Here is a 26626-nt window from a genome sequence, read left to right on the forward strand (position 1 = left end):
ATAATGACTCTTAGATTCACACCATGGTGTACGCTTAATTATATTGTGACAAGGACATTTTCCAAAAAGCGCTCGTTATCGAATCTAGTTATTTATTTTGAACTTGCAATATGTTTTTGCTCTCCATGGAGCATGGAGTTATAGATTTAACTCAATGATAACAGCTTAATTTATATTATAGCGGATATTATGTTACTTGTTACTTCATCAAGACATCTAACATGTTCTTCAGATATGATCTCATGTTGATTTCAATTATGAACAAGTTTGGAAATATATTCCATGTTAAATCATTTTTCATAAATGCAAAATAAATGTTCAACAATAAGTTAGTTACCCATTAGCTGTTATACAAGTGCATATGAATGATATTATAAATCATACTTTTTCAAATTATTCCATAATAAGAATTACCATTACTATTACTGTTACTTTTCTTACTTGCAAATCAGTTCGTAAATATTCGCTTTCGAAATGCGATTTTTGGTATCGCTGCGTTCTTTTTGTTTGGTGACTCCGATTTTACAGTCTTAATAATTTTCACAACGTTTTCATGAATTTGACTATATTATTTGAAACATTTAGAGATGACAGATTACGAATGTGTACTTAACCATACATACCATCGTCCCAAACTCTTCAGAATAGCAAAATCTTTCTGAGATAAAAATATAATTAATATTTTTTTCATGTTCGCTAATTATTAAGCCTTTTGGAAGGAATGTTCCACTTTATGCATGATGGGATTCAGTTCGAGAAATGTGACTAGCATGGTTATTGGTACTAACTTTTCTGGTTGGCATGCAGACCAACTTTTTATTCATAATGTTTGACACTATGTTATTCATTTATATCCCACGCACCCTCCACTTTTCATAAAATTTCAGTTTCAAAATTCACGTTCTGTTTTTTGCTTCATTTTCACGCAGTTGCAGCGCATTATGAAATGCCTGTTGTTTTACACTGTATTTTTGCTTACAATACTGTGTGTAGATGAACATTAAGTTGCTTCTACAAGCCAGCTGAACTTAGAAGTGTTATCTATTTTTTCCTCAATTGCAATAAATGTTTAAGTTTTTCGTTGGTCTATTTTCGGCCGAAATTTTAAAATAAATTTTCACATTGGGCAGGAAATTCCACACGAAAGAAGCTCCTGTCTCTTTAAGTGTAATATTGCAGCAATTTTTATTTATCAAAGGTGTTAGACGTTCTAAACCACCAGATTGTCTTGTATAATTTTAGAGGTAACTGACCAGTGACCAGTGCAATGCGTAGGATAAGTTACAGAGGTAAAAGGGTGTTATTATTTTTTTTTATCGCAGAGCATGGTTTTGCTGTTGTTTTTAGTCTAATCAAAACACATTACAATTCAGAAAAACTTAAAATTTATCTTCAATCAATTACGTTTAACATAATGTAGCACATGTAATGATTGTATATGTAGATCATTGGGGGACATCAACACCATGATATGAATTAAAATAGTTAGATATTCAATATATCAAAAATAAATGCAATAGACATTATAGTATAACTATAATCATCCAACCAGGATGACATGATGGCCAGGACCGCATGTTCTGACCCTGGTATCTTCACCAAAAAACTGATAACGTGAAAGCTGTGATGGTTGCGAAATCCGCTCTCGGCGAAGCATCTATTTCTAGTATTCCTCAAACACGAAAACTATGATATTCATGTCTTGTTTAATAGGCAAATTGGACATAAAATGCCGCATGCGAATATTAGAACGTACATGAATAACTCTGTCAGAGCAAAGCTCGTAAAGCTCCGAACTTGGTCGGTGTATATTATGGCGAATATGGTAAAGTGTCAGTATTCAACAAACAGATGCAGAGACAGTATCTCAATTCATACATAAGTAAGTTATGTACGGATGATAACGCAGTTCAAGTTGTGTTAAGAAAATATCACTCCTATATCGAACAAAGAGACATAACATCCTATAGCCGATAAGCACTGATGTATAGAGCAAAACGACAGACTTTGAAATCATCCATGTTTTCTGTGACGATAACGCAATGCGTTTCGGTATCCATTGACATAAGATGTTCGGAAAAGATATATGGTATATTTAGAGTGTGTATTTATACGAACACAGGTTCAATAAACATAATCAGGCGTTTTCACTTAAGTCAGAAAACCGTTGACGACTGCTTCATTATTAAGCTAAACGCTGATAATGAGAAAAAATCCATTAGCGCGGTGGAATAATAATAAAGTTTAAACTTTGACGCCATAACTTATAGATAGAGTCGTCGTAACATACTTGTTTACCCAACGAAGCTATGTGATATCCCTACTGCTCACCCGGCCATCCCATAATTGCACCCAGTATGTGACTTTTGATAAATCAAGCCCCCAACTGTTCCTATAAATTAAAAATCTATTTGTAATTAACTTCAGTTTAGACCATTTATCGAAATGATCTTAATGACAGCTATAACATTAAAGATACGAATTCCCGACACATTCAAAGCTTTATTCACTTAAGTACATACTTATGCTGTTATTAATTTCACCGGAAGTGAACTAGAACTAATTCTGAATAAATATTGCAACCCTGTTTTAGATACAATGTGTCTTCTTACTAGAGGTAATAATATGTGTACTGATTAGTTTCAAATCACATTTGTTTACTTAGTATTATATTTTGTTTTTGCTGGGCAATGGCCACATAGGCAATATTATGCTCCGATCCGATATGTACTTTTTTAATCCAGATACACGTCCAAGGGCATTCAACGATTGATACAAATTCACAGAACCAATATTGCAACTGGAATAAGTGGAATAAGCGACGCATTAAACAAATAACGAAATTACTTGATATTATTATTACTTGAATATTTTTCCCGGATGTAAAATGCTAGAGCAATTAATCAGTACAGGGTTATTGTGTTTCAAAGGAATAAATTTGTGGGGTTCAGTGTTATGTGGTATTTTGTCAGAGTATGTGGTATTTAGTCAGTCGTGCAATGTTCGCTAAAAGCATCCAAAAGTAACAATCTAAATATTAGGTTTGAAATAACGTGAAATTTTGCTAAAGCTGCACTTGTCACGCTCGTTAGTTTGTATGCGCGCGACGATGAACAAACGCGTCATAATCAGACTTCGTACGAGCCTAGTGTGTTGTAATCTGATAGAATATCACCCGCACCACAATCCTTGTAAATGTTCCATTTTTACAACGACTTAAACGGTACATGTTTTCGATTGCTTAACAAATTAAACAACATGTTCATTTTCACATCAGTCACAATCATCTATTGTCCATCATAAAATACTTATATTGGGTAAATATTTGTACTATGTAGATAAGCTGACGTCACATGACATGTAGTAAATCATTTTATTTATTAGTGTACTTTCACATATTTGCACAATCCGAAATACCAAGTGTTATTGGCTGCTTTCACGGGTATCATGTTTTATGTGTTTTATATTTTTATAAGATCAGATTCAAATCTTAGTCAGAACACTTATACAATAAAAAATGTTTTGTTTTTTTTCTAAATGATTTAAATTATTATTAAACGTTTTTTATATTCCACTGTAGAAACATATTTGGTTGGATATGCATTTGTTGACCTTTGTTTAATACGCCAGAAGTTAGAATACGTCTGGTTGCCGTTGGAATAGTGTTGAATATAGAATACAGACGTATTTGTTTTGTACATCAGAGTATCAGTGTGAACACACAAACATGAGGTAATTGCCAATTATCCAAGCTTACATAATTCAACATTTGGTGGATTAGGTACTACCGTATCTGATGTAATGTGCGGTTCGTTATGAATTAATTAATAGAACACACAAATGCGATCTTAAATTGCGTGCATTTTAACAACCACAAAATGATTCCTTAACTCAAAGTTTGGAACTGAAATAAATATTAAATCTCATTTACACTTTATTTACTGATTTAGTCAGTGGCTTCAGGTTTGTCTCGAAATGCGTCAATGATAACACACTTTCAAGTTGCTTTCTCACCATGCAGAATATCATTCCCCCTAAACGAGAAATGTATTCAAATAATGTTATTTTAGCTAAAATGATATAAACATACAACATTTCAACACTACTCCGCTCATTTTATTTTTAGGGTACTGGAGGGTTTAATTTTTTAGATAAACATATCTACAAATTAAAACTCAGTGAGTATATATTGTTTTCAAATCTAGCCCAATTAAGGAAATCCGCGAATTTTATTTTACAAAGCTAATTTTGTCATCACTCATTTACAATTTCAATACTTTATGGTATATACAATTGGCCAGTGGGTGGCACCTCAGTGATTTGCAGTGTATGAATACAACTTTAAAATAGTCATTTGCACTTATATTTATTTATTAGCATTATCACCCAAAATAGGCTAACCGGATATGATTGTTGGGAAATCGATTAATACCTAAATCAAAGACAAACATAAGACGAAACACTTGCCTTGTTTCAACGATAATTAATTACATATAATTTGTTTTAAATATAGTTATAAATTATAATTTCTGTTTTCCGGCTGATTTAATTGATTTTTCGATGTGTGGTCTTCTCGACTGAATAAATTGTACTATTTGTTAATACTGCAGAGAGAAACTGTTTTCTTAAGTCACATACTTTGCTACCTTGTAAGATTGATTTTATCAGATCAGGCTGACCCTATTTAGATTCTCGCATATTCGACAGTGCATGCATCCTATCAAGTATTTAGTTTACGTGCCTTCACTCCGGTGATGAAGGATAAGGCGACGTAAAGTTCAGCCATTTTCATCAGCTGCCCGCTTGTTATTCGCAGCCGTAAACACGCCAAATATTTCGGCACCTTCGAGACGTGAGCGGCTGTTAATACTTTTCATTTCTCTGACTTTCCACTGTCAGTTCGCATATACTAGGGAGGAACGAACGTTTGATCGTTGCTAATTCAATGACATGGAAGATAATGTGAATGATGTAGAATTTTGTTGTTATATCAGTACCTTTATACAGCATAGCTATGTACGTTGTAACCTTTCATCCGCTAAACTATTTGTAAACAAAGTATGGGATGAAACGACATTTAATAAATAAACAAACAAACAGGCTAACACCATTTTTTTTACATGAAACACTGTGTAACAAACATAACTTCATTATTGTTCCAATCATTTTCTTTTTTTGTATTTATACAAATCCTTTCACTAAGTTTGAACACAATGAACATTTATTTCATTCCATATATTCAATAATGATGTCGGGATCTTTCTGAATCGTGACAAAAAGTTGGCTCGGCGTTCCCTCATGTTGTCCTGGTATTTGGACGAGTGGAGTTCATCGAGAAAATGGCGCAAATGTATTTAAAACCATCACACGCATATTGCTTGCATCAATGGAATATTAACAACAATCGCAGAAATGTGCGAAGACGTCTGTCGATATCCGGGCCGGAAATATCAAAAATATTGTTATGATTTGAATTATTACGTTAGCTGTACTAACCATATCATAATTTCCGTCACGTAACAACATGGCGGTAATTTGAGCTTCATAAAAATTAAATGCAATTGGGAAAATATTTGCATTATGGCGATAAATCTAAATATGTCATGTTGCACTGAGTATAAGGGGTGAGTCATTGTTATTATTGGGTGGGTAAATTCTCCCCCTTTCCCCTTCATTGTGCAGTGAATATATTACCCTGAGAGAGGTTTGTGTAGATCATGTGCCTTTTCCTAATTTTATCTCTCCATTGTGCCTTAATTGCGTACCGAACACATAGCAGTTTGGTCGTAGTCTCGTGGTTAAGGCTGCATAGCTTAATACACTGTTGGTGCAATTGAAAAAAACACAGCTGATGACATTTTGCAGGTCTTTGTCTATATCAGTCATTGAAATCGAACACGATTATATTCATGTGTGTACAGCTATTGTTTGTAATAAGATAAACTGCAAGCAAATGCGTAAACAAAGCAGCTGGGTCAATTGTTAAAATCCTCTAGACTGTACAATGCGGCGCAATAAAACACACACTTTGCACTAAGCGTGATAAATGTAAACATTTAACTTGTATTCAGAGTGGTATTGACCTCAATGCCTCGGTCAATAATCTAACCCTGAAGTCAACAAACACGACTGTTCTTTGCATTATATATTTACCCCCCCCCCCCCACTGAGGCATGCTTCACACAACTGGAAGACAAGATGTTTACATCACATGTCAAAGCCGGTAAGATGACCTGGCATAGCTACCACTGCAGGGATCGAAATCGTATACTGATGACTTGCCCCACAATTAGATCATGTTATTAGATGTTTCTATAAATGTAATAGTAGTGTAACTATTGCAAGTGTGTGTCTGTTGACAGATATTTGGTATATGTAATACATTGCATGGAATGAGGACAGATTACAACACAGGTTGAACACAATTTTCATAATTATCATAATCTGTTTTAAGGTGTAGTGGTAAGTTGTTCCTGACATACTGTGCCCACGGAATAAATAAATCACACAATATTTTGAATTTTTCGCAGGTTATGTTCATAATTCCGGACAGATCGACTTTCTATAATAACTGTGTGCGTGACTAATCACGTAAATTTTGTTTGAATTACTGTTTTTCTAAGAAAAATACGAGCCTCTTACCACTGATACGATTTTCTGCAACATCTTCATGAGCAATTAATCACAGATAAGGTACCATAAAAACATTTTGGAAGAACCCAGCCAAAAGAGCACACATGAGCGAAAGGTCAAATTTAGTCACATGTCACAAAATAACACCTGCAAATTTATTTTAGTTTTTGTTCATAACTGTTGATTAAGACTTGCAGAAAATGTGAAAATGTGACTATTTGTTTGAGAACAAAATTATAAAAAGTACTTATATATTTAAAAAATGCAGCACATGAATTTAGGCGGGAAAAATATACAATTGTCAATCTAGGAGAATTGTGCATTATCGTTTGAAGAAAAACATCAGTTTTGATATGTTGATAGTTATCATTTACCCAAACAAATTAATAGTAAAGGGAAGAACTAAATAAAAATGCGTCTTTCTAAAATGTACTCTTTATTTTAAAACGATCAGTTACAAATTTATAATAACCACACAAACTATTCACCGCGTGGGGATACTCTATCCGTGTGGGACATACCGGTATTCACACATGGCGGGCAAGCGAATAAGTTGACCATGGAAAATATATCCCATAGAAAACAAGAATATGCTCAGATCTACTGAGAAAAAGCAACACGTTTTATAACACTTACAATTAGCGCTAACCAAAAAATGTGTATAGCCAAATGTCATCTTCACTGTGAAATATAAGTTTGAAAACAAGTGACCTTAAATATGATTCTCATCCTAGTAGTCGTACCGCGCTTTAAGTAAGTCATGTTTTCGAAAGAAGACCTATGCATGGTATTTGTGCACTCACGCCGATACATTCCCTATACGAGTGGGGTGTTCCCTTCTTAAAGAGACGATAATATGGTGGCCATATTTCTTTCACAAAATTTACCGTCGACAGATGTTAACAACATTATTTACGGTTTATTGCTTTCAAGTAATTTGAGACTCTTCTAAAGATGGGCAGGTTGAGCAATACCCGATGATGATACAGCCGCTAGTCGCGATGTCGCCGAGAGATCTGAATACTGATCATACCGTTGTATGGCGGCATTATTATTAAACATGCATTGGATATAACGTCTGTTCGGCAGTTCTAAGTTCCACTGCACCCAATATTGAAAACTGATACAGTGGCAACAATGCACAGGTCCGAACGAAGCATACTCGTCGGACTTGACGAGATTCATTTGGATCTGATTTTGTTCGGTAGTTACGAAGCATACAAATTGAAAACAATATCGAAGATAAAAATTGCGGTCTATACTGCAAGCCAGTGCATTGCTTGCCACAGCAAGGTAATGTCTATGTAACTATATTTGTAGTAGAATCTCAACCTGTGAGTAAATACTTACCGTTAACCGTTAGACAGCAGAGAATGCAAACGGCAACTGTCACAATCCTAGCAACATTCCTTATGTATTCTGTCGCCATTGTTCACACTAGTGGTCAGTTGAAATCATACGTTACCATGACAACATCACGGTTATTTCACATATTGCAAAGTAGTCACCGGGGTATTCTTCTGGAGAGCAACTAGTAGTTGCGCAATGCACTCTTTATGAGAAAGGATCGATTGTCGACACGTGATCATCTGGCTCGCTGGATCATTCCATTTATATTTGGAGGGGACAGGAGTTGCTCATCATAAAAGTGCGACATGGATGTACATCGTTGTGAGTTATTATTGTTGTAACGAAATAAACCCAACAAATATGACATTGATTATTACTACTTGATATACCCCTGATTTGTAAATTCAGCAACTTCACAACTTGTGTTGCAGCTGACCATATACGTTTGATTTTCAGATAGACGCATTACGTAACATACGAATTACTTTATATATATGTTTCTTTAAGTTGCGGGAACAACAGTTTCGACTCCAATGTCAAATCTTTGTCATTGCTCAAATTTGGACAATATGTTACGTCATTACCATACCTCATCAAATGATAGAATATTATTATGCATCTGTCACCTTAACGCCATAAGTTACAGCGTGCTGTAATTTTGCGGTATTGCACTGGATATTTTAATCCTACCATATTAGGAAACGCGAATCCCAAATATGGAACGATTGCGTGCGTAAGCGTCCTCTAATACAAACACAAACATGGCTGCCCACAGAGTTCGATCGGATCCTACACAAAGAAGTTCGCCAAATCTGTTCTAAACTATTCGGCATTCCCAAGATGTATTCCTGGGAGGAAAAGATGTATAATAATAGGTTATTACGAGGATACTGCAAAATATGGTCTCAGACAGTACGCGGTCGCACCGACCTCCGCTGCACTTCGGTCGATACTCCCGCTGTACTGTCTTCGTGCATACTTTGCAGTGTCCTCGTAATAACCTCATTCTATTCTATTGTATTCAATCACATGCTGACGATATCAATAATGACCCCTTCACAGTGCCATATTTATTCTGAGGCGATTCTGCATTTGATAAGTCAGAATGCTCGCCTATTGACTCGTTCTGTTTATGTGAGATTCGACACCCGTTAAGAATAGTCTTTTTTGTCTGTAGGTATCCCACAGCCTTTCAAATTATAGTGTTAAATATCATGGCATAGGCTACGTGCATATGGCACATTCTTATGTAGTATGTTACACGAGAGTGTCTTCATTGAGTGCGTACTGTTTCCTCGTGAAACTCAAATCTCGTCCCGGGGTTACTATTAAACCAGAGTACTAACTACATTAGTACCTGCAGTGAACCCCTATTCCTTTCCAGACAAATACGTAAACGGATATGCGGACTAGATTGTTTATTCACTTGTATTGTATAGTGCTAATCAATTTCCTACCAGTAATAATGGTTGTTGAAGGACATATTTTGGCGGATCCTCAAGGATTATTTTCACTGATAGATGCTGAACATAGACCTTTTCCAGACTAAAGGCTGAAATAAAACAAATCCATTTGGGAGAAAACTCTTTTGGAAGTATCTATAGCGGACGGGGCCTCATTACCTAAATACCCAACCCAGAGTACCATATTTTGAGTTCATATCATCACTATAATGTATCTATGCGAGAGTATAAATATCAATATCTTCAATGTCTTTATTCCATTTGTGTTTACTTACATGACGATAGACTAATACAAATTTTGAAATGCCACATTGAGATCAATTTCACAAAGTTGTATATTTCAGTGAGGTCGTTTTGATTGTGTGATGCTACTGTTTAAGTTTTAATTTTGAAAACTAGTTATGTCATTTCTGTCAAAATTCTTAGTTAAAGACTCGTTATTTGTATTCGAAGACCTAGTTTTAAAGGTTTTCATTATAGCGTAAATAAGGAATCTATATCTTATGTGGTCGATAAACTATTTGATTCCTTGCCGATATAATCGTTCGATTTTTCTGAAAATGTTTGATTGGCACATAAACACGACTGCTTCATGAACTGCAAAATAGGCAATCACACTTAAAATATGTGAACTCAAGTAATTGCGATTCTGAAACATAATAATTTCTACTCCTTCGAAAGCAGGGAAAGCGTATTCCTTGAAGTGGCCTCGAAAACGTGAATTGCTCTACATTCTATCATGCAGGGTGAACAGCTGTTGTACTATAGTAAATAGAATCCATGTATCAAATAGACACTTATTAAATGGGTATAAATATAACAATTTGGAATATGTAGACAATAATAAATACGACAATTAAACATAAATACGGTTTGCCCTTTATCTGCCAGTTTGTAACGTAACTATATATTACAGCTGCCTCTTTGCCTTGTCCCCAGTTTTTGGCAGAGGATGATCGATTGTTTTCCCGATGAAGCGTAATCTTGTGTCAGATTGTATTGTCGATTGTATGATGGCACACTAAACATTTTATCATTAAATAATAAGTAGAACAATCTCTGGAATAATCTCAATTTGAGTGGATGACCTCGATTCCTAAAGTTTCTTTTTCCTAATTGAAACATACGAGATTGTATTTAAGTCTCAGTAAATGTCCAGCATCCAATCATTACGACATTCTAACAGTATTATATGATAGGAATTACGAAAAAGCCTAGACTGGCGCAGTCTGTATTTTATTTGAACTACAAAAACAAATTAATCGTCCCGACTGCGCCAGTCTAGAAAAAACCCTACATAATTTCAATACGTTACAGATGTTCACGTAATATATTAATAGTTATTAGCAATTCTATTTATTCAGACGTCAAATATTGTTCGATGATGGTATGCAACACACTGGAAACTGACAAATCAGGCTAATTTCTTTCTACTATATATTGTCGGGATTTTTTTTATAAACAGCAAAGTTTAAAAGGCTTTAAGCGTTTTATTATGTGTATCCACTTTCTTAGTCCGAAGTAAGATTAACTGTCACGCAGAAGTAATATGGCGCAGATTACGACGCGTTTGAGCTTCTGTTGCAATTTGAAACCTATTCTTAATTGTAACTTGTGTGGCAACAAGATGAGTGATAACCACGTCTGAGTGCATATGAAATGAATGAAACCACATGTTTCTGTTCGCGATTACTCACATGTCAAGTATTCTCACCGAGGTCGAACACGTAGTCAGTGTTATTCATACAACCCTCACGTTTCTCGTTCACCTTATACTGTGTCAATGAGATAATCGCTGTTTTTTCCAGGATAATTCATAGTATTTTTTAAGGTTTTATACCACATATATTTTGTTACATAGCCACGATTGTAATTCATTTTACATCCACACAACTGTTTTGCAGTGGAGGTCCGTCACAAAAACCTTTCCTATAAATGGCGCCCTCTAGTGCCGAAGTGCTTCAATGGATGAAACGTAACGTAAATGTGTGCGACGAATGCCGTTCAAATCGTCTATATCTTTTTATTTGTCAATGAAGATTAGGCTTTAAAAAGATTTTGCTATATTTGAAATTTGAACGAAAGTACAACTAAAAACAGTTTTCTTCCATTTTGACGCCGCGTTATCGGAGGGCGCTTTATTACTAGAGGGCGCGACGTACATAAATGATGTATTCCATAATCAAAATAGTTGATACACTTAATCAAACGATGATTTTAACATACATGGTTTCCATGTGTAGAAAACTGTGTACGCTTTTAAATTGCATGCTAATTTGTCATATTTGATTTTGCTATTCACACACTGCCATGATATTTTATTCTTAGACTATTGAAAAAAAAACACCAAAAAATAAACAAGAGACTGTATGCAAGTCTACATTGTATACGAAAATGATAGCCATGTTCAATGCCGATCGTACTTTTGTATAATGCGTAATCTGTCAGCATACCGTGACATCCAACATAAATATAAACGATATCCAGTAAGGTAGATGACGTTTAATTCTAATGAATATACTTTTAAGTAACATTTCACAATTGACTAAATACGTATGATTATCTTATCTTAGAAGCAGTGTCGTCGTGACATAACTCTTGTTTCCACGGTAACCTGTTCACAGTTGTGCGTAAAATTATATATTAATGATTTAAATCGTGCTTTTTACATACTGAGCGATTGTGAAGTACCTCTATTTTATTTATATGCAACAACGAAACAGATCAAGTAACATGTTTCAGGACAGACGAAATGGCAAACATGGAATCTATTTAGATTATGAATACATCATTAATAAATATATAACTCGACACTGTTCTATTCACATACCAAATTACGTAACTTATAGTACGGAAATGGTAAATACAGAAATATATTCAATACAATTACTAGACAATACTGACACACATGTAAATTTACATTTACATCTAGTAATTGAATACATATATCATGTAAATCATTTATATTGAATGCGAGTAATACAGTAAATCGTTCACGTTGTGGTCTTTTTCTTAACATGCAATTATTCATCACTAATATCTACCAATTATTATGTTTAATAAATACCCCACGTAAAATGTTCGATATAAAAATCAATCGATTTAGTTATGCGGGCACATTGAATGAACAGTGGAAGTAAGTCAATTTAAATAAATTGAATATATTATGATTGAGCCGAGACCACATGGCGAGCATATAGTGCGCCAAATATATGGTTGGTCAACGAGTGTTTTTGAACTACATTAAAAATATATAAAACGTACCTGTTAGGTAGAATATTAAAAACACAATAAAAAACAAGCGATTTATAACATTTGCAAGTATCTGGTATTCGCCAAATTCATCAATGTCCATTGGTCGAGAGGAGTCGTGACCTTGGCTTTGAAATAACTTCCTGTGTTGGCCAATGATGACGTCAAGTCTTCGAATGACGTCAATCAAGAATCGCGAGTTCCTCGATATTGCGTCATCGCATTGCTTCAAACCCGGCGAATGCGTACGGGGGCTTTGTTGAGATGCCGATCGTGTTCGTCCAATTATTTTAATCTCGTCGATTTCGTTCGTTTCGAAGACGAAATTTTCGAACGAATTTCGGTGCGCCCTCAGCGAGGCAGAGATGGTATTTGGAGAAATGTTACTGTTTCTGCGTTCGAGCCTCGGCTTGGTTTTCACGAAGACAGCTTTCGCCAAATGGTCGATGAAGATAAGTTTCACGAATGAGGAAACATTGCCAGTTTTATGGTACAGCGACAACAAGGCAGCAGAGATGACGATGGCGCTGACAACACTGGCCATATTCAGTAAGAGATATAGTGATAGACCGGGTACGTTTTCTGACGTTGCCGGCATGATATCAGCAACGAGGAGGTTGAATACAAAAAGAGTCAGGAGGATGGATACACCCATTGTGATGCGGTCAGCTGAGTTAGGCGGGAGAAAAAATACAGTGACGGTCAGAAGCGAGAACAGAACGCACGGCAAAATAAGGTTAATAACGTAATAAAGAGGTTTGCGTCGCATAAACAAAGTAAAGGTCACGTAAGAATACGTGCCAGGAAACACAATGAAGTCCGCCGTGTACCGAGTCGCACTCGATCCGTCTATACTCCATTCCGTATTACGTAGGAAACCTTCTTGCTGTATAGAATCGAACGTGACGTAGTAATCGAGTTGTTGTACGGTGTGTACCCACGTTCCAACTGCCATGTCACATGACTGCACATCAAACGGGAAATCAACAATGTCCATTTTGCAGGGTATCTCATAAATATGCGCAGAACACACCGTTATATTACCGTCGTATTGAACCAACGTAGTCATTGAGTCTGCTACAACTGTTGGAAAATTCACGTGCTCTTCACTGGCACTACAAATATGAGAACACAAACAGATCATATGAATATACAAGGACACCATATAAACATTCATGCTTACACCTAGTTTTTAATCCATAAGAAACGTGCTCGTTTTTTTCAATTCAGTGCAAGCGCATCTATTATCAAATTTCTCAAATTATCTCAAGAGCTAAATCAATGGAATAGAACATTTGGTGTACTTTTTAAAAACCTAATATAACATGTAATAACGTAAATAATCCATCGGGTTATCACGTTTTTCTCGCAATAACATGTTAGCGGTTTCTTCTCTGGACAAGAACAGAATATTTGCTTTTGGGGCAGATTATTTGCAAAGGAGCTCAACACTAAACACAAAGGGGAATTTATTGGCTTAAAGTAGAACTTAGATCGTGTTATAATCCAAATTCCTCTTGGAACAGTTGTAATCAAACATTTTCAAATGACATCGCGTGGACGTCACGGAGTCGATAACAGTCAGGCTATCATTAGGTTGTCATCAATAATTCTCGTAATAGTAGTTTATAAATAAATCAATAATTCTCAGTTTTCATATATTTCAGTTTTTTTTATATGGGTCATAATGTTTGTTAAATATTTCATTTCAATTTTTACTAGTTTGTGTCCATTTTTGTTACATATTTATACCAATTTTTGACCATCATTATTGAAACTGTTCTGTAAACCTTCCTTTGTTTTTACACAAGGTCATCAACATGTAACAAATAAAAACAGGGGTAAAACGTGTTGCAAATTTATATCTAACAAACAAATTGATTTCTAAGCTGGCTACTATAACACATACCCCTCACACGAAAGCTTAGATATATACGAATACGGTAATTGATATGTCCTACCAATGTTTGCAATAGGAATTATCTGGCGGCTAATTTGCTACTGTATTTTTAATTACCTGGACCATTGAAAACACCGTTTTAAACACTAGCTAGCGCTGTGTTGGCGGAACTGTGACCCACCTAACTGATAACAATCTCCCAATAACGCTAAGAACATGCGAATTACACAGGACGTTGGCAACACATAGACCAGATGATCGTGTTTCGGTTATACTTTACCTGCAGTTTTTTTTAGCTACGATCAAATAACTATAGTTATTTGCTTGATAACTTGTAATACAATATAATACAATCCTTCACGCGACCTGCTATCAAAGACATTTGTACGTTTTTGTTTTGTAGTTAATGTATTTATCAAATATTGTCAAATCATTTTGTGTGTTGTATAGCCAGGTGGGAACCTGTCCTGACATTCGTTCCTCATAAAGTAACATCAGCATACATGTGTAAACTGCTATTTAATACAGATGTAGATAGTTTGCTAGACAACTTGAAGAGTGTATTCTCAATAATTACTGGTAGTATTGTTATATATATTATATATTTTTACTCAATTGATACAGACTGTAAATACATTATTATTTTATTTGTGATTTTGTCCTTGCCTAGTGATTTTTTTTAATTGTTCGATTACCTTTAGTGTTCTCTACTGTTGTAATCGTTTTTTAGATGGATATTAACCTGTTGTTTATATTTCCATTTTCACGCCCCATGATCAAATCTGAAACAAATCTTATCAAATAACAATGTGCTATCATTCCTAACGCTGTTATTATCAGCACACATACAGATCACTTGGCAGTGAAACCTGTAGTTCGTCTGTTAACATAGTTTGGCCATGTTAGAGTAATATCATGCACAATTTATTCAATCACCCCTTTTCTACTCCCACACCACTGGCAGGAAAATAATTCTCCAGTGGCTTCCATACATGTCAGTGAACTCCAATTCTTGAATGTTAAAACTATTCGAACAAATTTGATGGTCGAATAATGTTATTAATATATACATAGACATATACACATGCTTCTGTTTCTTTCGAACTTATTGTGAACCATATTGAATACTTCTTGAAGCTGTGTTTATTATTTTCCAGGTGTGACTGAATAGAACAGAAATCACATAATCTTCAAAAATGTAGAGATAAATGTTCTGATTAATCTATCAATAGTCGCTAGATAAACATCGGAGTATTTATTTAATCAAGGTCAACGTTCACTATAGTAATATGCCAGTCAATAATATCAATCAGAAGGGTTACTTATCTTCTCGTGGACGCCTCAGCTACCTTATTCCATAACTGTTTAATGCTACTAATCCCTAAACTAACATTTCAGAAAGTTGTTGTAGGGCAAGACAACGTACACGGATTACTGAGCACATCGTCCAGTGCCTGTGAATATAATTTATTATACCCCGTATTCAAGATCACCGCGTTGATTGGACATAGCGCGATCACGTGGTAGTGAATAAAACTCATTAAGTAAATAATGAAAATCCAATGAAATCGATTTCGCTTTTGCGCATGCTTAGTTGTTTACATAAAAATACTCAAACCTTTGATTTTATGTTAGTTTATATAGTTACCTCAGTATTGGTCAATATTCAGTTTTGATAACACGAACATTATTGACCGAGGCATCGCCTACATATTGTTACGTTTAACAGGGGTTCTTGTATGATTGCATTTAAAGACAGATTATTGGTAATTTGGGAAGAGTTTTGTACACTTCTACCAGAATTACAAAGCGCTGATTATAGTTTGAATACTGAGAGACATTCACTGACAACGTGAGTAATGATATCAAACACGATAACTGCTTTTACATGCTCGTAATACTTATACAATATGTTTGACATAGTTACAGTTCATTAACATATTCCAATATTTATTTAGTGCATAGTGACCCACTACCAGTGTGCCCACAACAATATTTACACCATGCTTCATTGTCACTTCGTGTTTGACATTCATAATGTGTGACGTCATAGGATTATAATTGAACAGCTGTTCTATGAAATCACAAGATGATAATCGTATTTGTATTTATTAATTTGCCATAGATTACAGGTAGTACAAAGAACTAAAAACATATGACAAGAGAGCGAAGAACATTTCGAAATAATAAATATTAAAAAAATGAATGAGCAACTGATCCATGGCTGTTTTGTGTACGCGGGACCCATATCAATTATCACACGTTGAGACGATAGTAGAGTTTCATTATAAATTTATACCACATAATATTGAAGCTCGATTTTACTTTATCACTGACAGTTATTCCAATATATTTGTGTTACTAAGTTCAGATGCCAATTCAGGATCTGTAATCAAATGAATGTGACGAAACCCGTTATCGCATACTCCCAACATTCGTTGTCTCTATATTCGCATATGGTCGAAAAACATTAAATGCAGTCAAGTTTCGAAATGCTTTTCGTAACAATATATTGTTAACCGTCTAGCCCACTTCATCATATTCCTCCATATCTGCTGACATGACGTGGTATTTTATGGACAATAAAATGTTGGCTTTTCAGGTGAGTGTCCATGAAACTACCAGTTTAGGCTGCGGTGAAATGTACACAATGTCTACACTGTGATTAAATCAGCTGTCGCTTAATAATGATTAACGAGACGTATAATGTGGTATCAGAGGATGGTAATTGCGAACATAAATGAATTAATTGCCTCCTTGGTTCAGTTTAAGTTAACTTTGCAAGCATTAATTCTTTACATTTGTAATAATTAATTAAACAATCTACATTTGTGAGCGATGTTTGTTCTAATGAGTGGACTAACCACTATTACGATGACACATTTGATTGAAAACATACCAGGTGCAACAACAGCTTGACAATGGTTGTACCATTTACTGTCGCAATCAATCAATCAATCAATTAATTTTAAATAATATTATCTAGCGGTGTAATAAAGCGTGGGTTGTGAGAATCGTTAACAATATTTACAGTGGAAAAAGCTCAGAACACGGTGTTATTTAAAATATATCCCCCCCACGAAGGCTTGATCTCATTTATGTTATTTTATTAGTAATATAATTATAATGACGACTATAGAAAGAATTTCTGACCAATTTTTTTAATAATTATTTTATTGAAATGGTGAGCAATAACAATCGTTTATTAGTAATAGAAACATGTGACGAAGGAACGGGATGACTGTATTATTACCGTCTTTGTATTTTCTTTAATTTATTTTTTCCGCAATTGGAGGGAACGTTTTCAATTTTTAAATTAATCAAAAGATTCGGTTTCACTGAATACGGTAAAGAAATAAATAATGCCTCTATGTTGCGTGAGAATACTGACATGACACAATTAACCTAAAAACTAGCGGTATCGTTTTCTTCGCAAATCGATTCAGTAATGCATTAATTAAGTCTTGTTGAAATAAATCGCCACGCTCAATCGATTGTAGGGTATACTAAGAGATTTTGTTTATTGTGTTATTTGTAAAATATTTTAACGGATTTCTTTGATCATATATACAATATCCTCCCATCATACTAGGTATTTAAACCACTAATAATGGTGATTGAATTGCACATTCCTCGTTACTATTTAATTGCATTTAATTCATAGTTTTATTTTTACTTTCATGTTGTCTAAAACCAGACCGTAAAAAATCAATAGAAAGTGTACTAAATATTTGTCTTAATCTGTCATGAGATATATATTTTCGACACTAACGACAGAAACAGTAAATCACCTCTACGTCGGTTTATCCGTCTATACATCAAACGAATAACATCAATGTTCATATAAGAGTCATTTAGTTCATACTCAGTAGCAATATTTAGCGATTTATCGGCTATACTACACCCCTCGAAAACATGTACTGTAAACACATTAATTGTTCCCTGGTTTTCACCGATATGTAAAATCTGCTATATTAATTCACGTAAACAAGAAATTACAATAAATCTCATTGTTTGCCTGCCAAATTCTTGATTTTAAAATTGCTCAAAACATCGAAATAGTGAAAATAAATGGCAATTAACATAATTGGTTTACCGTATACCGTTTACTCAGAAAATATTGTCAGTTTATTTCGATTCACATTCTCTGAGCGATTATATGTAATTCTATATGAAATAAATTCGTACGATTTTCTAAACCTTGTACCGTTCAAGAAAACTTGGCTTAAATACCATCTATAACACACTCTTATGGTATGCTAACAGAAATCAGTAACTATCTGACAAAGCTGATCTATGTCACTTAGTAAAACAAATAAAATAACGATACTGATGTAATCAGAAGTCGTTATAATTTTGTTCACAAGACGCCCTGAAACTCATGCGTCCAAATTAAATGCGTAAATGTGCTAACAAAATGCGTCCATTTTGAGTAGATGCGCGAAAAATAAAATTGCGTTCTAATGCGAGCAAATAAAGCGAGCAAATTTTCACAACTCTCGACTAATAACTGTTAGGTGTGACAATAATGTTTATAAGTTGACATGGCCGATGACCAATGACGTCATGCCGATAGCTCGTGTACGTGAAGCATCATAACACCTATTACTGTTTTTTTTGTGTGCGCCATTTCTGATTTAATGGCACGGTTCCTCTCATAGACAAACGTTCGACGTCAAATGGGATCGGATATAAAAGTCGATAACAGTACACAATTTCCTTGTATCACGCAGTTGAACCTATCACCAATCAATAGCATGTTTATTTAACATTCACCAGCGCGAGAACCGCGACAAAATGATCTATTTAAAGTTGTTATGTTTTATGTTGCTAAACCGTACGCAACTCATGCCTTGATGAGGTCGAACGAGAACAACATTACTGGCGTCACTCGGTTTGTCGGAAAAATGGAATAACTAAACGCCAGGATATGGTCGTCTTATACTATCAGTAGCGGGAGGGGGGGGGGCGTCCAATGAAAAGTTTCGCAGTCAGCCGTCCATCCGTAGGTCAATCGTGTAATTTTAACCCCCCCCCCATGGACCCCTTGCTAATTTCTGTTACTATCTATTGTCCATACTCCCTACATATATGAAAAAACATTTATCTCAAAAGACTGTGGCCCACATGCATCTGAAGCAGATGACATGTTCGCTTTACGTGAGTTTTGATTAAGAGTTCTTGCTTTAACTGAAGCAAATGACTGCAGATGAAGTTAAAAGTGTGGTCCGGAGCACTAATCCCTGAAAAAACATCAAACTAAATGGTAAGGTGAGAATTTAATATACGAAATATCGATTGGCGATAGTTTCGATGGTATGATGAGGGAAAATATTCTGCCTTTGTTGACTTTTATTAGAGATATTGTTTGACGTCACACGTTTTGTTGTACGAGTCTATTGGAGGAAGCATAGCTGTTTTGCGTCGAAGCGCGTGAACTGCGAGAGTCGAGTTATTTGTTTACGCGCGATTTGGATGGGATTCAAGATGGCGCCTCGCATGATTAGTGTGTTGTTGCTGATAAAAATGGCCCGAAACACTATTCAAATGTTAACTGTATTTTCAGTTCATTGCCAGAAAACAATTGATTTACTTTCTGATAACGCTCTGTTGTGAATGAGCTGTTTCCCTCTGCATAATTTGTGAAACAACAAAGAAAACGGCGGCGCCCATTGACCGGAAGTGCACCGTTTCCATACTCTTAGGGTACAGTTTTTTCCCATACATTTCTAATATATATACCTGCTATTTTTAGAGCTTGCTACGCTAGCGGACTTCGGCTGCACTCACTTTTAAATATGTGGGTATATATTAAATGCAGAAAACGTATAATAAGGGTTATGTTAACATTGAGTAGCTGACTCGAGCAGCTAGTTCTATAAAAAAGACACAGAAAAAAACACACATATTTATACAAACGCAGTGTTCAGTGTATTTTTGTTATTGGTAGATATATGTTAGATTTACCAGAAGAGCTGGTATAACGACTAGTATATACTTTCATGCAAAGTATTAGAATTTTACGCATATAAATCAATACCAGCCCGTTCAAAAATTTGCATAATATTATTAATTTATTTTTAATAATACGCTTATATAATATCAATTCTAATACTAATTAAAATACCACAAATGTCCCTCACAACAAAACAATAGCCGAAATGTACGCTTCCCTTTGCACTACTTAAATATAGATTATAAGTATTGACCACGATATCGTGTTATCAGTTCGGACACCCAGTATTGTTTCACTCGTCACGTTACGCAGTTTGATGTCATTAATGTCATTTGATGTCATTGTCATAGACATCCAGTTATTTTTTTTTACGGCGCAATGAAAATCATTACACGTGTGTTATCAATATTAATGAGCACATGATGGTTATGATCACACCATAAACGAATACGATATATAGCATTGTTTAGCTGAGTCTCAAAACATTGTCTAGAACTACAAGAGTGACATAGAAATATCTAAGACACAACCAGATACAGTTGGGTTGATATCATTTATAATGAGAACGACATACAAAACCGTATTTTAGCTGTGTGCTTGGCAGATGATTTGTTAAATGGGTGAGAGATCGCCTTAAAAATAAATAGCAAAACGACGTATTCGGTCGAACTTATAAGCGATTGCGCTTGGCTATAAAAATTGTATATGTAGGGAACTGAAAACCCGGTTCTCAACGTGTCTCTTTATTCAGCTAATCACGTTTATTTCTTTATCACGTGTACGCCAGCTGACTGAGCGTTACAAGTACAAAGTTTTCAGTTGTACATTAGAATTCAATTTATATAATATAAATTGAATTAAGTCTACATGTGTATGAAATGTTGGAGTTGGTGAAAGCGATAAAAAGACCGCCATAAAAAGACCGCCACGTTGATCATCTTTGGTTTGACTAGTTTCTGACATCTACACCTTATGGATATTTCAACGGTTATAATATAACAGATTGTAATCACTTTGATTTAATCCTGGAATCACCATTCTGTCGCAATTTATATAAGCTGTTAATACAATGACCGAATTAATCATCCAAGCACACATACACGATGTGTAGAAAGACAGTGATCAGCATTATTGAATCACAGGAATTTATATTGCAGGTGTTAGTTAAAGATTTCGGATCCTCACTGAATGACTTGAAAATATTTAATGTGATAAATTTGAATTTATGATTGTACCTGTGCGTGGTTCAAATTTTTAACACTTAACATTGGAAACAAGTGTTAAGTTGATCTTGTCCGCAGAGGTCAAGAGCGAAAGATATATGACACAGTATGGTGACGTGATTCATAATTCATATCACTGCCACAATGACGATTACTTTCATCTTGTTTTCATAAGATATGCAAAATTTTCGTCACTCGAACTAGTATGAGTATTTAAATAAAATATACATTTTTATACGTAGCGTGTGTGAGCGTTCAATACTTACCGAGTCTAACAACGGAGACTCTGACCCGATTGAGATTAATGCGTTCATAAGACTGTATCCATCGGTGCGTGGTGAATTATATTTCCATTTAAATCATGAAGTTATAAATTTATTCCAAATACAAATTGTACGATTTGACACCTGTTTTGTACTTCTAAAAACATCTCCATAGTTTTTTTTTCGGCAAAAGGGTAGGTACAACAGCCCAATGATTACTAGTAATATTACATACACTTATTTCGATATTGCGCGCGAGATGCGTGTTTGATATAATGAACATGTGGAGATTGCGGTTAAATGTGATAAAAGAAATAACACACTAACGTTTGGGAAATACCATAATTTGTTGTCTTTCCTCAGGTTGATACCCAAGACAATGACCATTCGCTGGCAATTAATCCTGATATTGCCTTCACTGCCACGTGTTATTGTTATTGTTTTACTATAGTTTACTTCATTGTGACATGTTGTTCTCAGTAATAGGTTTCGCAAACCATAGTTTAATATTTTTCCAGTGACAGTAAAAAAATCTTTTATATTTTGTCAAACTTGACAGACACCGCAAATGTTACAAATATTATTTTGTAAATGAATAGCAATTATGCCAATGTCAATATAATTTTGCGTGGGTAATTATGGATAAATAATAAGGGCTGACTACAATAACTATTTCCTATTGCGCATGCGTAAACAATGTTCTAATATCCTATCATTATAATGATTGGAATAATGAAAACATCACTGTGTAAGCACTGAGATGTAAAAATCAATGTAACCAATTAAGCAGAAAATGAGAATTTCTAGGATGTTATTTTAAGTACCCACCTTGTGTAAATTGCTGTGTCGGGATACCATACATCCTGAGCCTTTATTGGAATTGAGTGAATGCCTTCATAGTCACTGGGCTCCCAGTGAAGACGGTAGTCCTTCCAAATCTAATCATGAATCAATAGGCACAACATATAGTTATTGTTTCTAATAAGAACATGCGGTTATGTTAAAACTCCACAATTTGAAAAGGAGAAATATTTGATGTGAATTCTACGACTCAAAATTATATAACTAAACATACGCTGATAATTAAATATTCAAATATTCAGTCTTTACTTCCAGTGATATTCTGGATTTTGTATTCAACATACTAGGTACATATCGATTACAGCAATATGTCGCTTGACTGAGTCTGTTTGATAGAAGAAGATTAATCAAACGTATCATTGAATAATCTGTATACTTCATTTTCACTCACGACTTACCTGATAAAGCCATGTACTCAAAGTTATAACTTGCCGTTTTTCGTCCTAATAATAGAAACGACAATAAGAAAATATAACAACCAATTCTGCTGAATTGGACAGTGGACGTTCGCAGTAGATGTTTGCCAAGTGTCAAATGGCATAAAAGAAATTGTTAAGTTCAAAGATGATGTATTGATAACATTCAAAATTTGCTAGAAGCCATTAGTCAGCTGTTTACATATGCATTTTATTTGCTATCAATCAACACAATTAGATGTCACCAAATATGACAGTGAACACCTTACTGACGCATTCGATTGTTCCCGGTCATCAAGACTGCCGTTTAGAAAGTACTGGTAGATTGTATTACTTGAGTTCGTAAAATATGATGGGCAATATTTGAGTTTGAATGACGTCATTAATGGAAATCTATGACCGTGTGTACTATTCGTGTATGACATATCCACTTGTAAAATTAAAATGATTACAGAGTATTGCCATTGTTATCGTGATTCAACCTAATTACATAGTTTGGTAACAAAGTGTTAGTCCTGATAACAGTTCTTTTACGTACACTTCCTATTTATACTGGTGCTAAATAATATGTGACATTGCCCAATTGAATAAATAATACAAATAATTCCCGACTGCAAAACAATGCATCATTTACACCGTCTACAATTACTTCACAAACATTGTTAATAGTTTCATACGGTTCTCATTTTTTAAACTTATTGATTTATGGTGCTGAATACCATATTGATTGCAGCCTAATTGCCTGTAAACACATTGATCATAAAAATAATCATTTATGTATTATGTAATACGTAATTGCGATGTGACAATCAATACGAACAGGGTTTTATTTAGTTAATCTATTCTGCAGTTGGGTTCCATGTCATTCAGATCCATTCCGGCTATTTATTATCAACGAGTAGTTAACGCTATTTTGATAAGGCACAAAGTTGAACAGTGGTTAACTGCAACTCTAACGAAGAGTTTCCGTTTAATATAAAATGAAATATAATCGAATAGAATCATATCCGAGACCATTGAACAACAGGAGATGCGTGGAAATGTCGACTGTCAAGTTATTATTCTCACACTCGCTGTCAATGACTTTTGACATGAGAATAAAACCGGTCAACACATTTTAAGAACATTCGTGACAAGTCTCAAGCTTCATAATAATAATAATAAACATAATAAGTTTATACGCAATTATATTATATACCTGAATACTGCATATTTTGCAAGAATCAGGTCTACTTCAAAAATATTGTATATATAATATAAATCTTTGAACTAAATTTAATAGTTTTAAAGAATACATATATCCTTGACACAGACAAGACAATGCATACATTCATCACAAATTATTTTACGGGAATTAAATTTGTCCCAACTAATTACTGACGTAAATACTATGGAACACGATGGTTTCCAATTGCAGGCATGCAGCGTATTGTATCATGAAATATGGTATATCCTAACTACAGTGTTATCTATTATTAGGATCACACATTAAATAGTTGTATTCTTATTGTAGTGCACGTGCACAGTTCAGCTATCACGGTGCACGCATCTTAAATGAAACACGAATATGCATAGAATAATTATTGATCAATTAATTATGGTATGCTTACCACATCTAGTAGCTGAGTCACTGATAATGCAACGTTGATGACAACTGGTACACCGGAGATATTAGATGCTCTCACAGTACGGTCATAAGATGCAAACAATTCATTACGCAACTTTTCTTCCACTGACACACTAATGAATTCTGGAATCAAGCAATAGTTAAATTACACATCAAGATATTACGTCGTATACGTATTTACGTCCAAGAGAGTAAATAGTTTAAAGTTACTATTTTCAGTATCATTATGTACTAAGTATACAGTCAAACTCACTTTATCTGCACATAGTATTATACGCTTGTATGTCGAATAACCAGACCAAACATACGCCCAAATTCCCCAATAGTGCAGTCACGTAACAACGCAGGCAAATCAAGGGTACACCGTAAGGTGTTAAAATAATTCTAAACGCTTCTGATCGTTCAGGTATCATGCCAATGTGAGTGAATATACAACACAACAATTTATAGGAAGAAATTATCCACTTGTCTCTCTGCATTGTGGTACTTACTAACTTACCTGTCGACGTAGCGAATCCGCAGAAAATAAAACCGATGAGTGAGTAAACGTACATCATTGCTGTTCACGTCTAAAAAATCTTCCTCTTAAAAGAAAACTGGCTATGAGAAACACAGAGCCGACGAGAGAAGAAACGAAAATCAGTTTTGCAATATGTCTTACTACTAATGATGCTGCGTGAATGCAGCGCATGCGCAACGTTTCGACAATCGCCCACAAGCAAAAACTTAGTCAGAAATTGTGTCACATTGGATTGAAGAGCGAAAGTTTATAACAGTTAAATGCATTATTATATATTGCATTATCAGATTTCACAGTCGCACTATATTGATCTGAATATGTGTTTAGTCTACTCTTTTCATGTACTCTGGAGTAATATGTAAAGTGATTGGTGACATAAATACAGTATACAATACAGTACACATTGTGAAATATTTAAAACACAATATTAGCAGTGTCGTTATATCGTTATAGCACATGCCGTTCATTAATGGTTCTCTAAGCCCTAAAACAAATATTTTGTAACAGATTGACAATTAAATAAATACATGTTGTACCTAGTATTTGTATTTGTAAACCAAACAAAGAATATCTATGTAGATTTCAATATATAACTCTTAAACTATTGACAATTATAGATGATAACATTCCATAATTCATATTTTTGTGACGTGCATACTGAAATGTACACATGGCAGAATATGTCATGAATTGTAGAATAACTTGAAACACTACACTGATTCTACCTTATTGTCGCAGATAGTTAGAATTTACGATTCACTGTGCAGAAAGATAATAAATGCCATATTGGGGGAAACAATAGGTTTTTATCAAATGGATTGAAATTGAATATAGGAATAATACATTTATCATATCTGTATCATGAATAGTATTTGCGATGTCACTGACCCAGAAACAGAAAACTATGAATTTGCTGGCACTAAACCAATAAATCAGACACAAATGCGTAATTTACCAAGTCACGTTTTTACTATTTGTACTATAGCTTTATTATTGCTGTCACATTCAATCGCTTCTATTTTCGAACGCACGCATCAACAACAAATATAGCGAGTATATAAATCCGACATAACTGAATACAAACGGTGGGTCAGACGCCAATCTCGTGAAAGAATGTTCGCTGGTATTTCGAGATGTTACACTGAAATCAGCAACGTATGTA

The 26626-nt window shown here is 34.6% G+C and overlaps 2 protein-coding genes across 3 annotated transcripts in view; both read right to left on the minus strand.

Moving 5' to 3' along the window:
* The window catches only part of LOC102807462 (acetylcholine receptor subunit alpha-1-B-like), a 35721-nt gene extending 27538 nt beyond the window's left edge, over window positions 1-8183 (minus strand). For both annotated transcript variants that reach the window (XM_078009348.2, XM_085506603.1), the window contains exon 1: window positions 7984-8183. In XM_078009348.2, the coding sequence (XP_077865474.1) occupies window positions 7984-8062 (79 nt within the window). In that variant the 5' untranslated portion in view covers window positions 8063-8183. The remainder of the gene's footprint in view (window positions 1-7983) is intronic.
* Window positions 8184-12126: 3943 nt separating this feature from the next.
* LOC100378998 (neuronal acetylcholine receptor subunit alpha-6-like) lies at window positions 12127-25498 on the minus strand. Its single transcript, XM_006811664.2, has 5 exons — window positions 25444-25498; window positions 24928-25067; window positions 23300-23344; window positions 22869-22978; window positions 12127-13813 (listed from the first exon to the last, which is right to left on the minus strand). The coding sequence occupies exons 1-5, from the start codon at window positions 25496-25498 to the stop codon at window positions 12685-12687; spliced, it is 1479 nt and encodes a 492-aa protein (XP_006811727.1). The 3' UTR covers window positions 12127-12684.
* Window positions 25499-26626: the final 1128 nt, after the last annotated feature.

Source organism: Saccoglossus kowalevskii, chromosome 12 (assembly GCF_978046115.1).
Source record: "Saccoglossus kowalevskii chromosome 12, keSacKowa6.1, whole genome shotgun sequence".
Classification (NCBI taxonomy): Eukaryota; Metazoa; Hemichordata; class Enteropneusta; family Harrimaniidae; genus Saccoglossus; species Saccoglossus kowalevskii.

Coding starts and splice junctions, on each gene's coding strand:
- LOC100378998 (XM_006811664.2), bottom strand. CDS start 25,498: ATGTACGTTTACTCACTCATCGGTTTTATTTTCTGCGGATTCGCTACG. Junction 25,068..25,443: donor CGGATTCGCTACGTCGACAG/GTAAGTTAGTAA, acceptor GCTTGATTCCAG/AATTCATTAGTGTGTCAGTG. Junction 23,345..24,927: donor TGACTCAGCTACTAGATGTG/GTAAGCATACCA, acceptor TTCTATTATTAG/GACGAAAAACGGCAAGTTAT.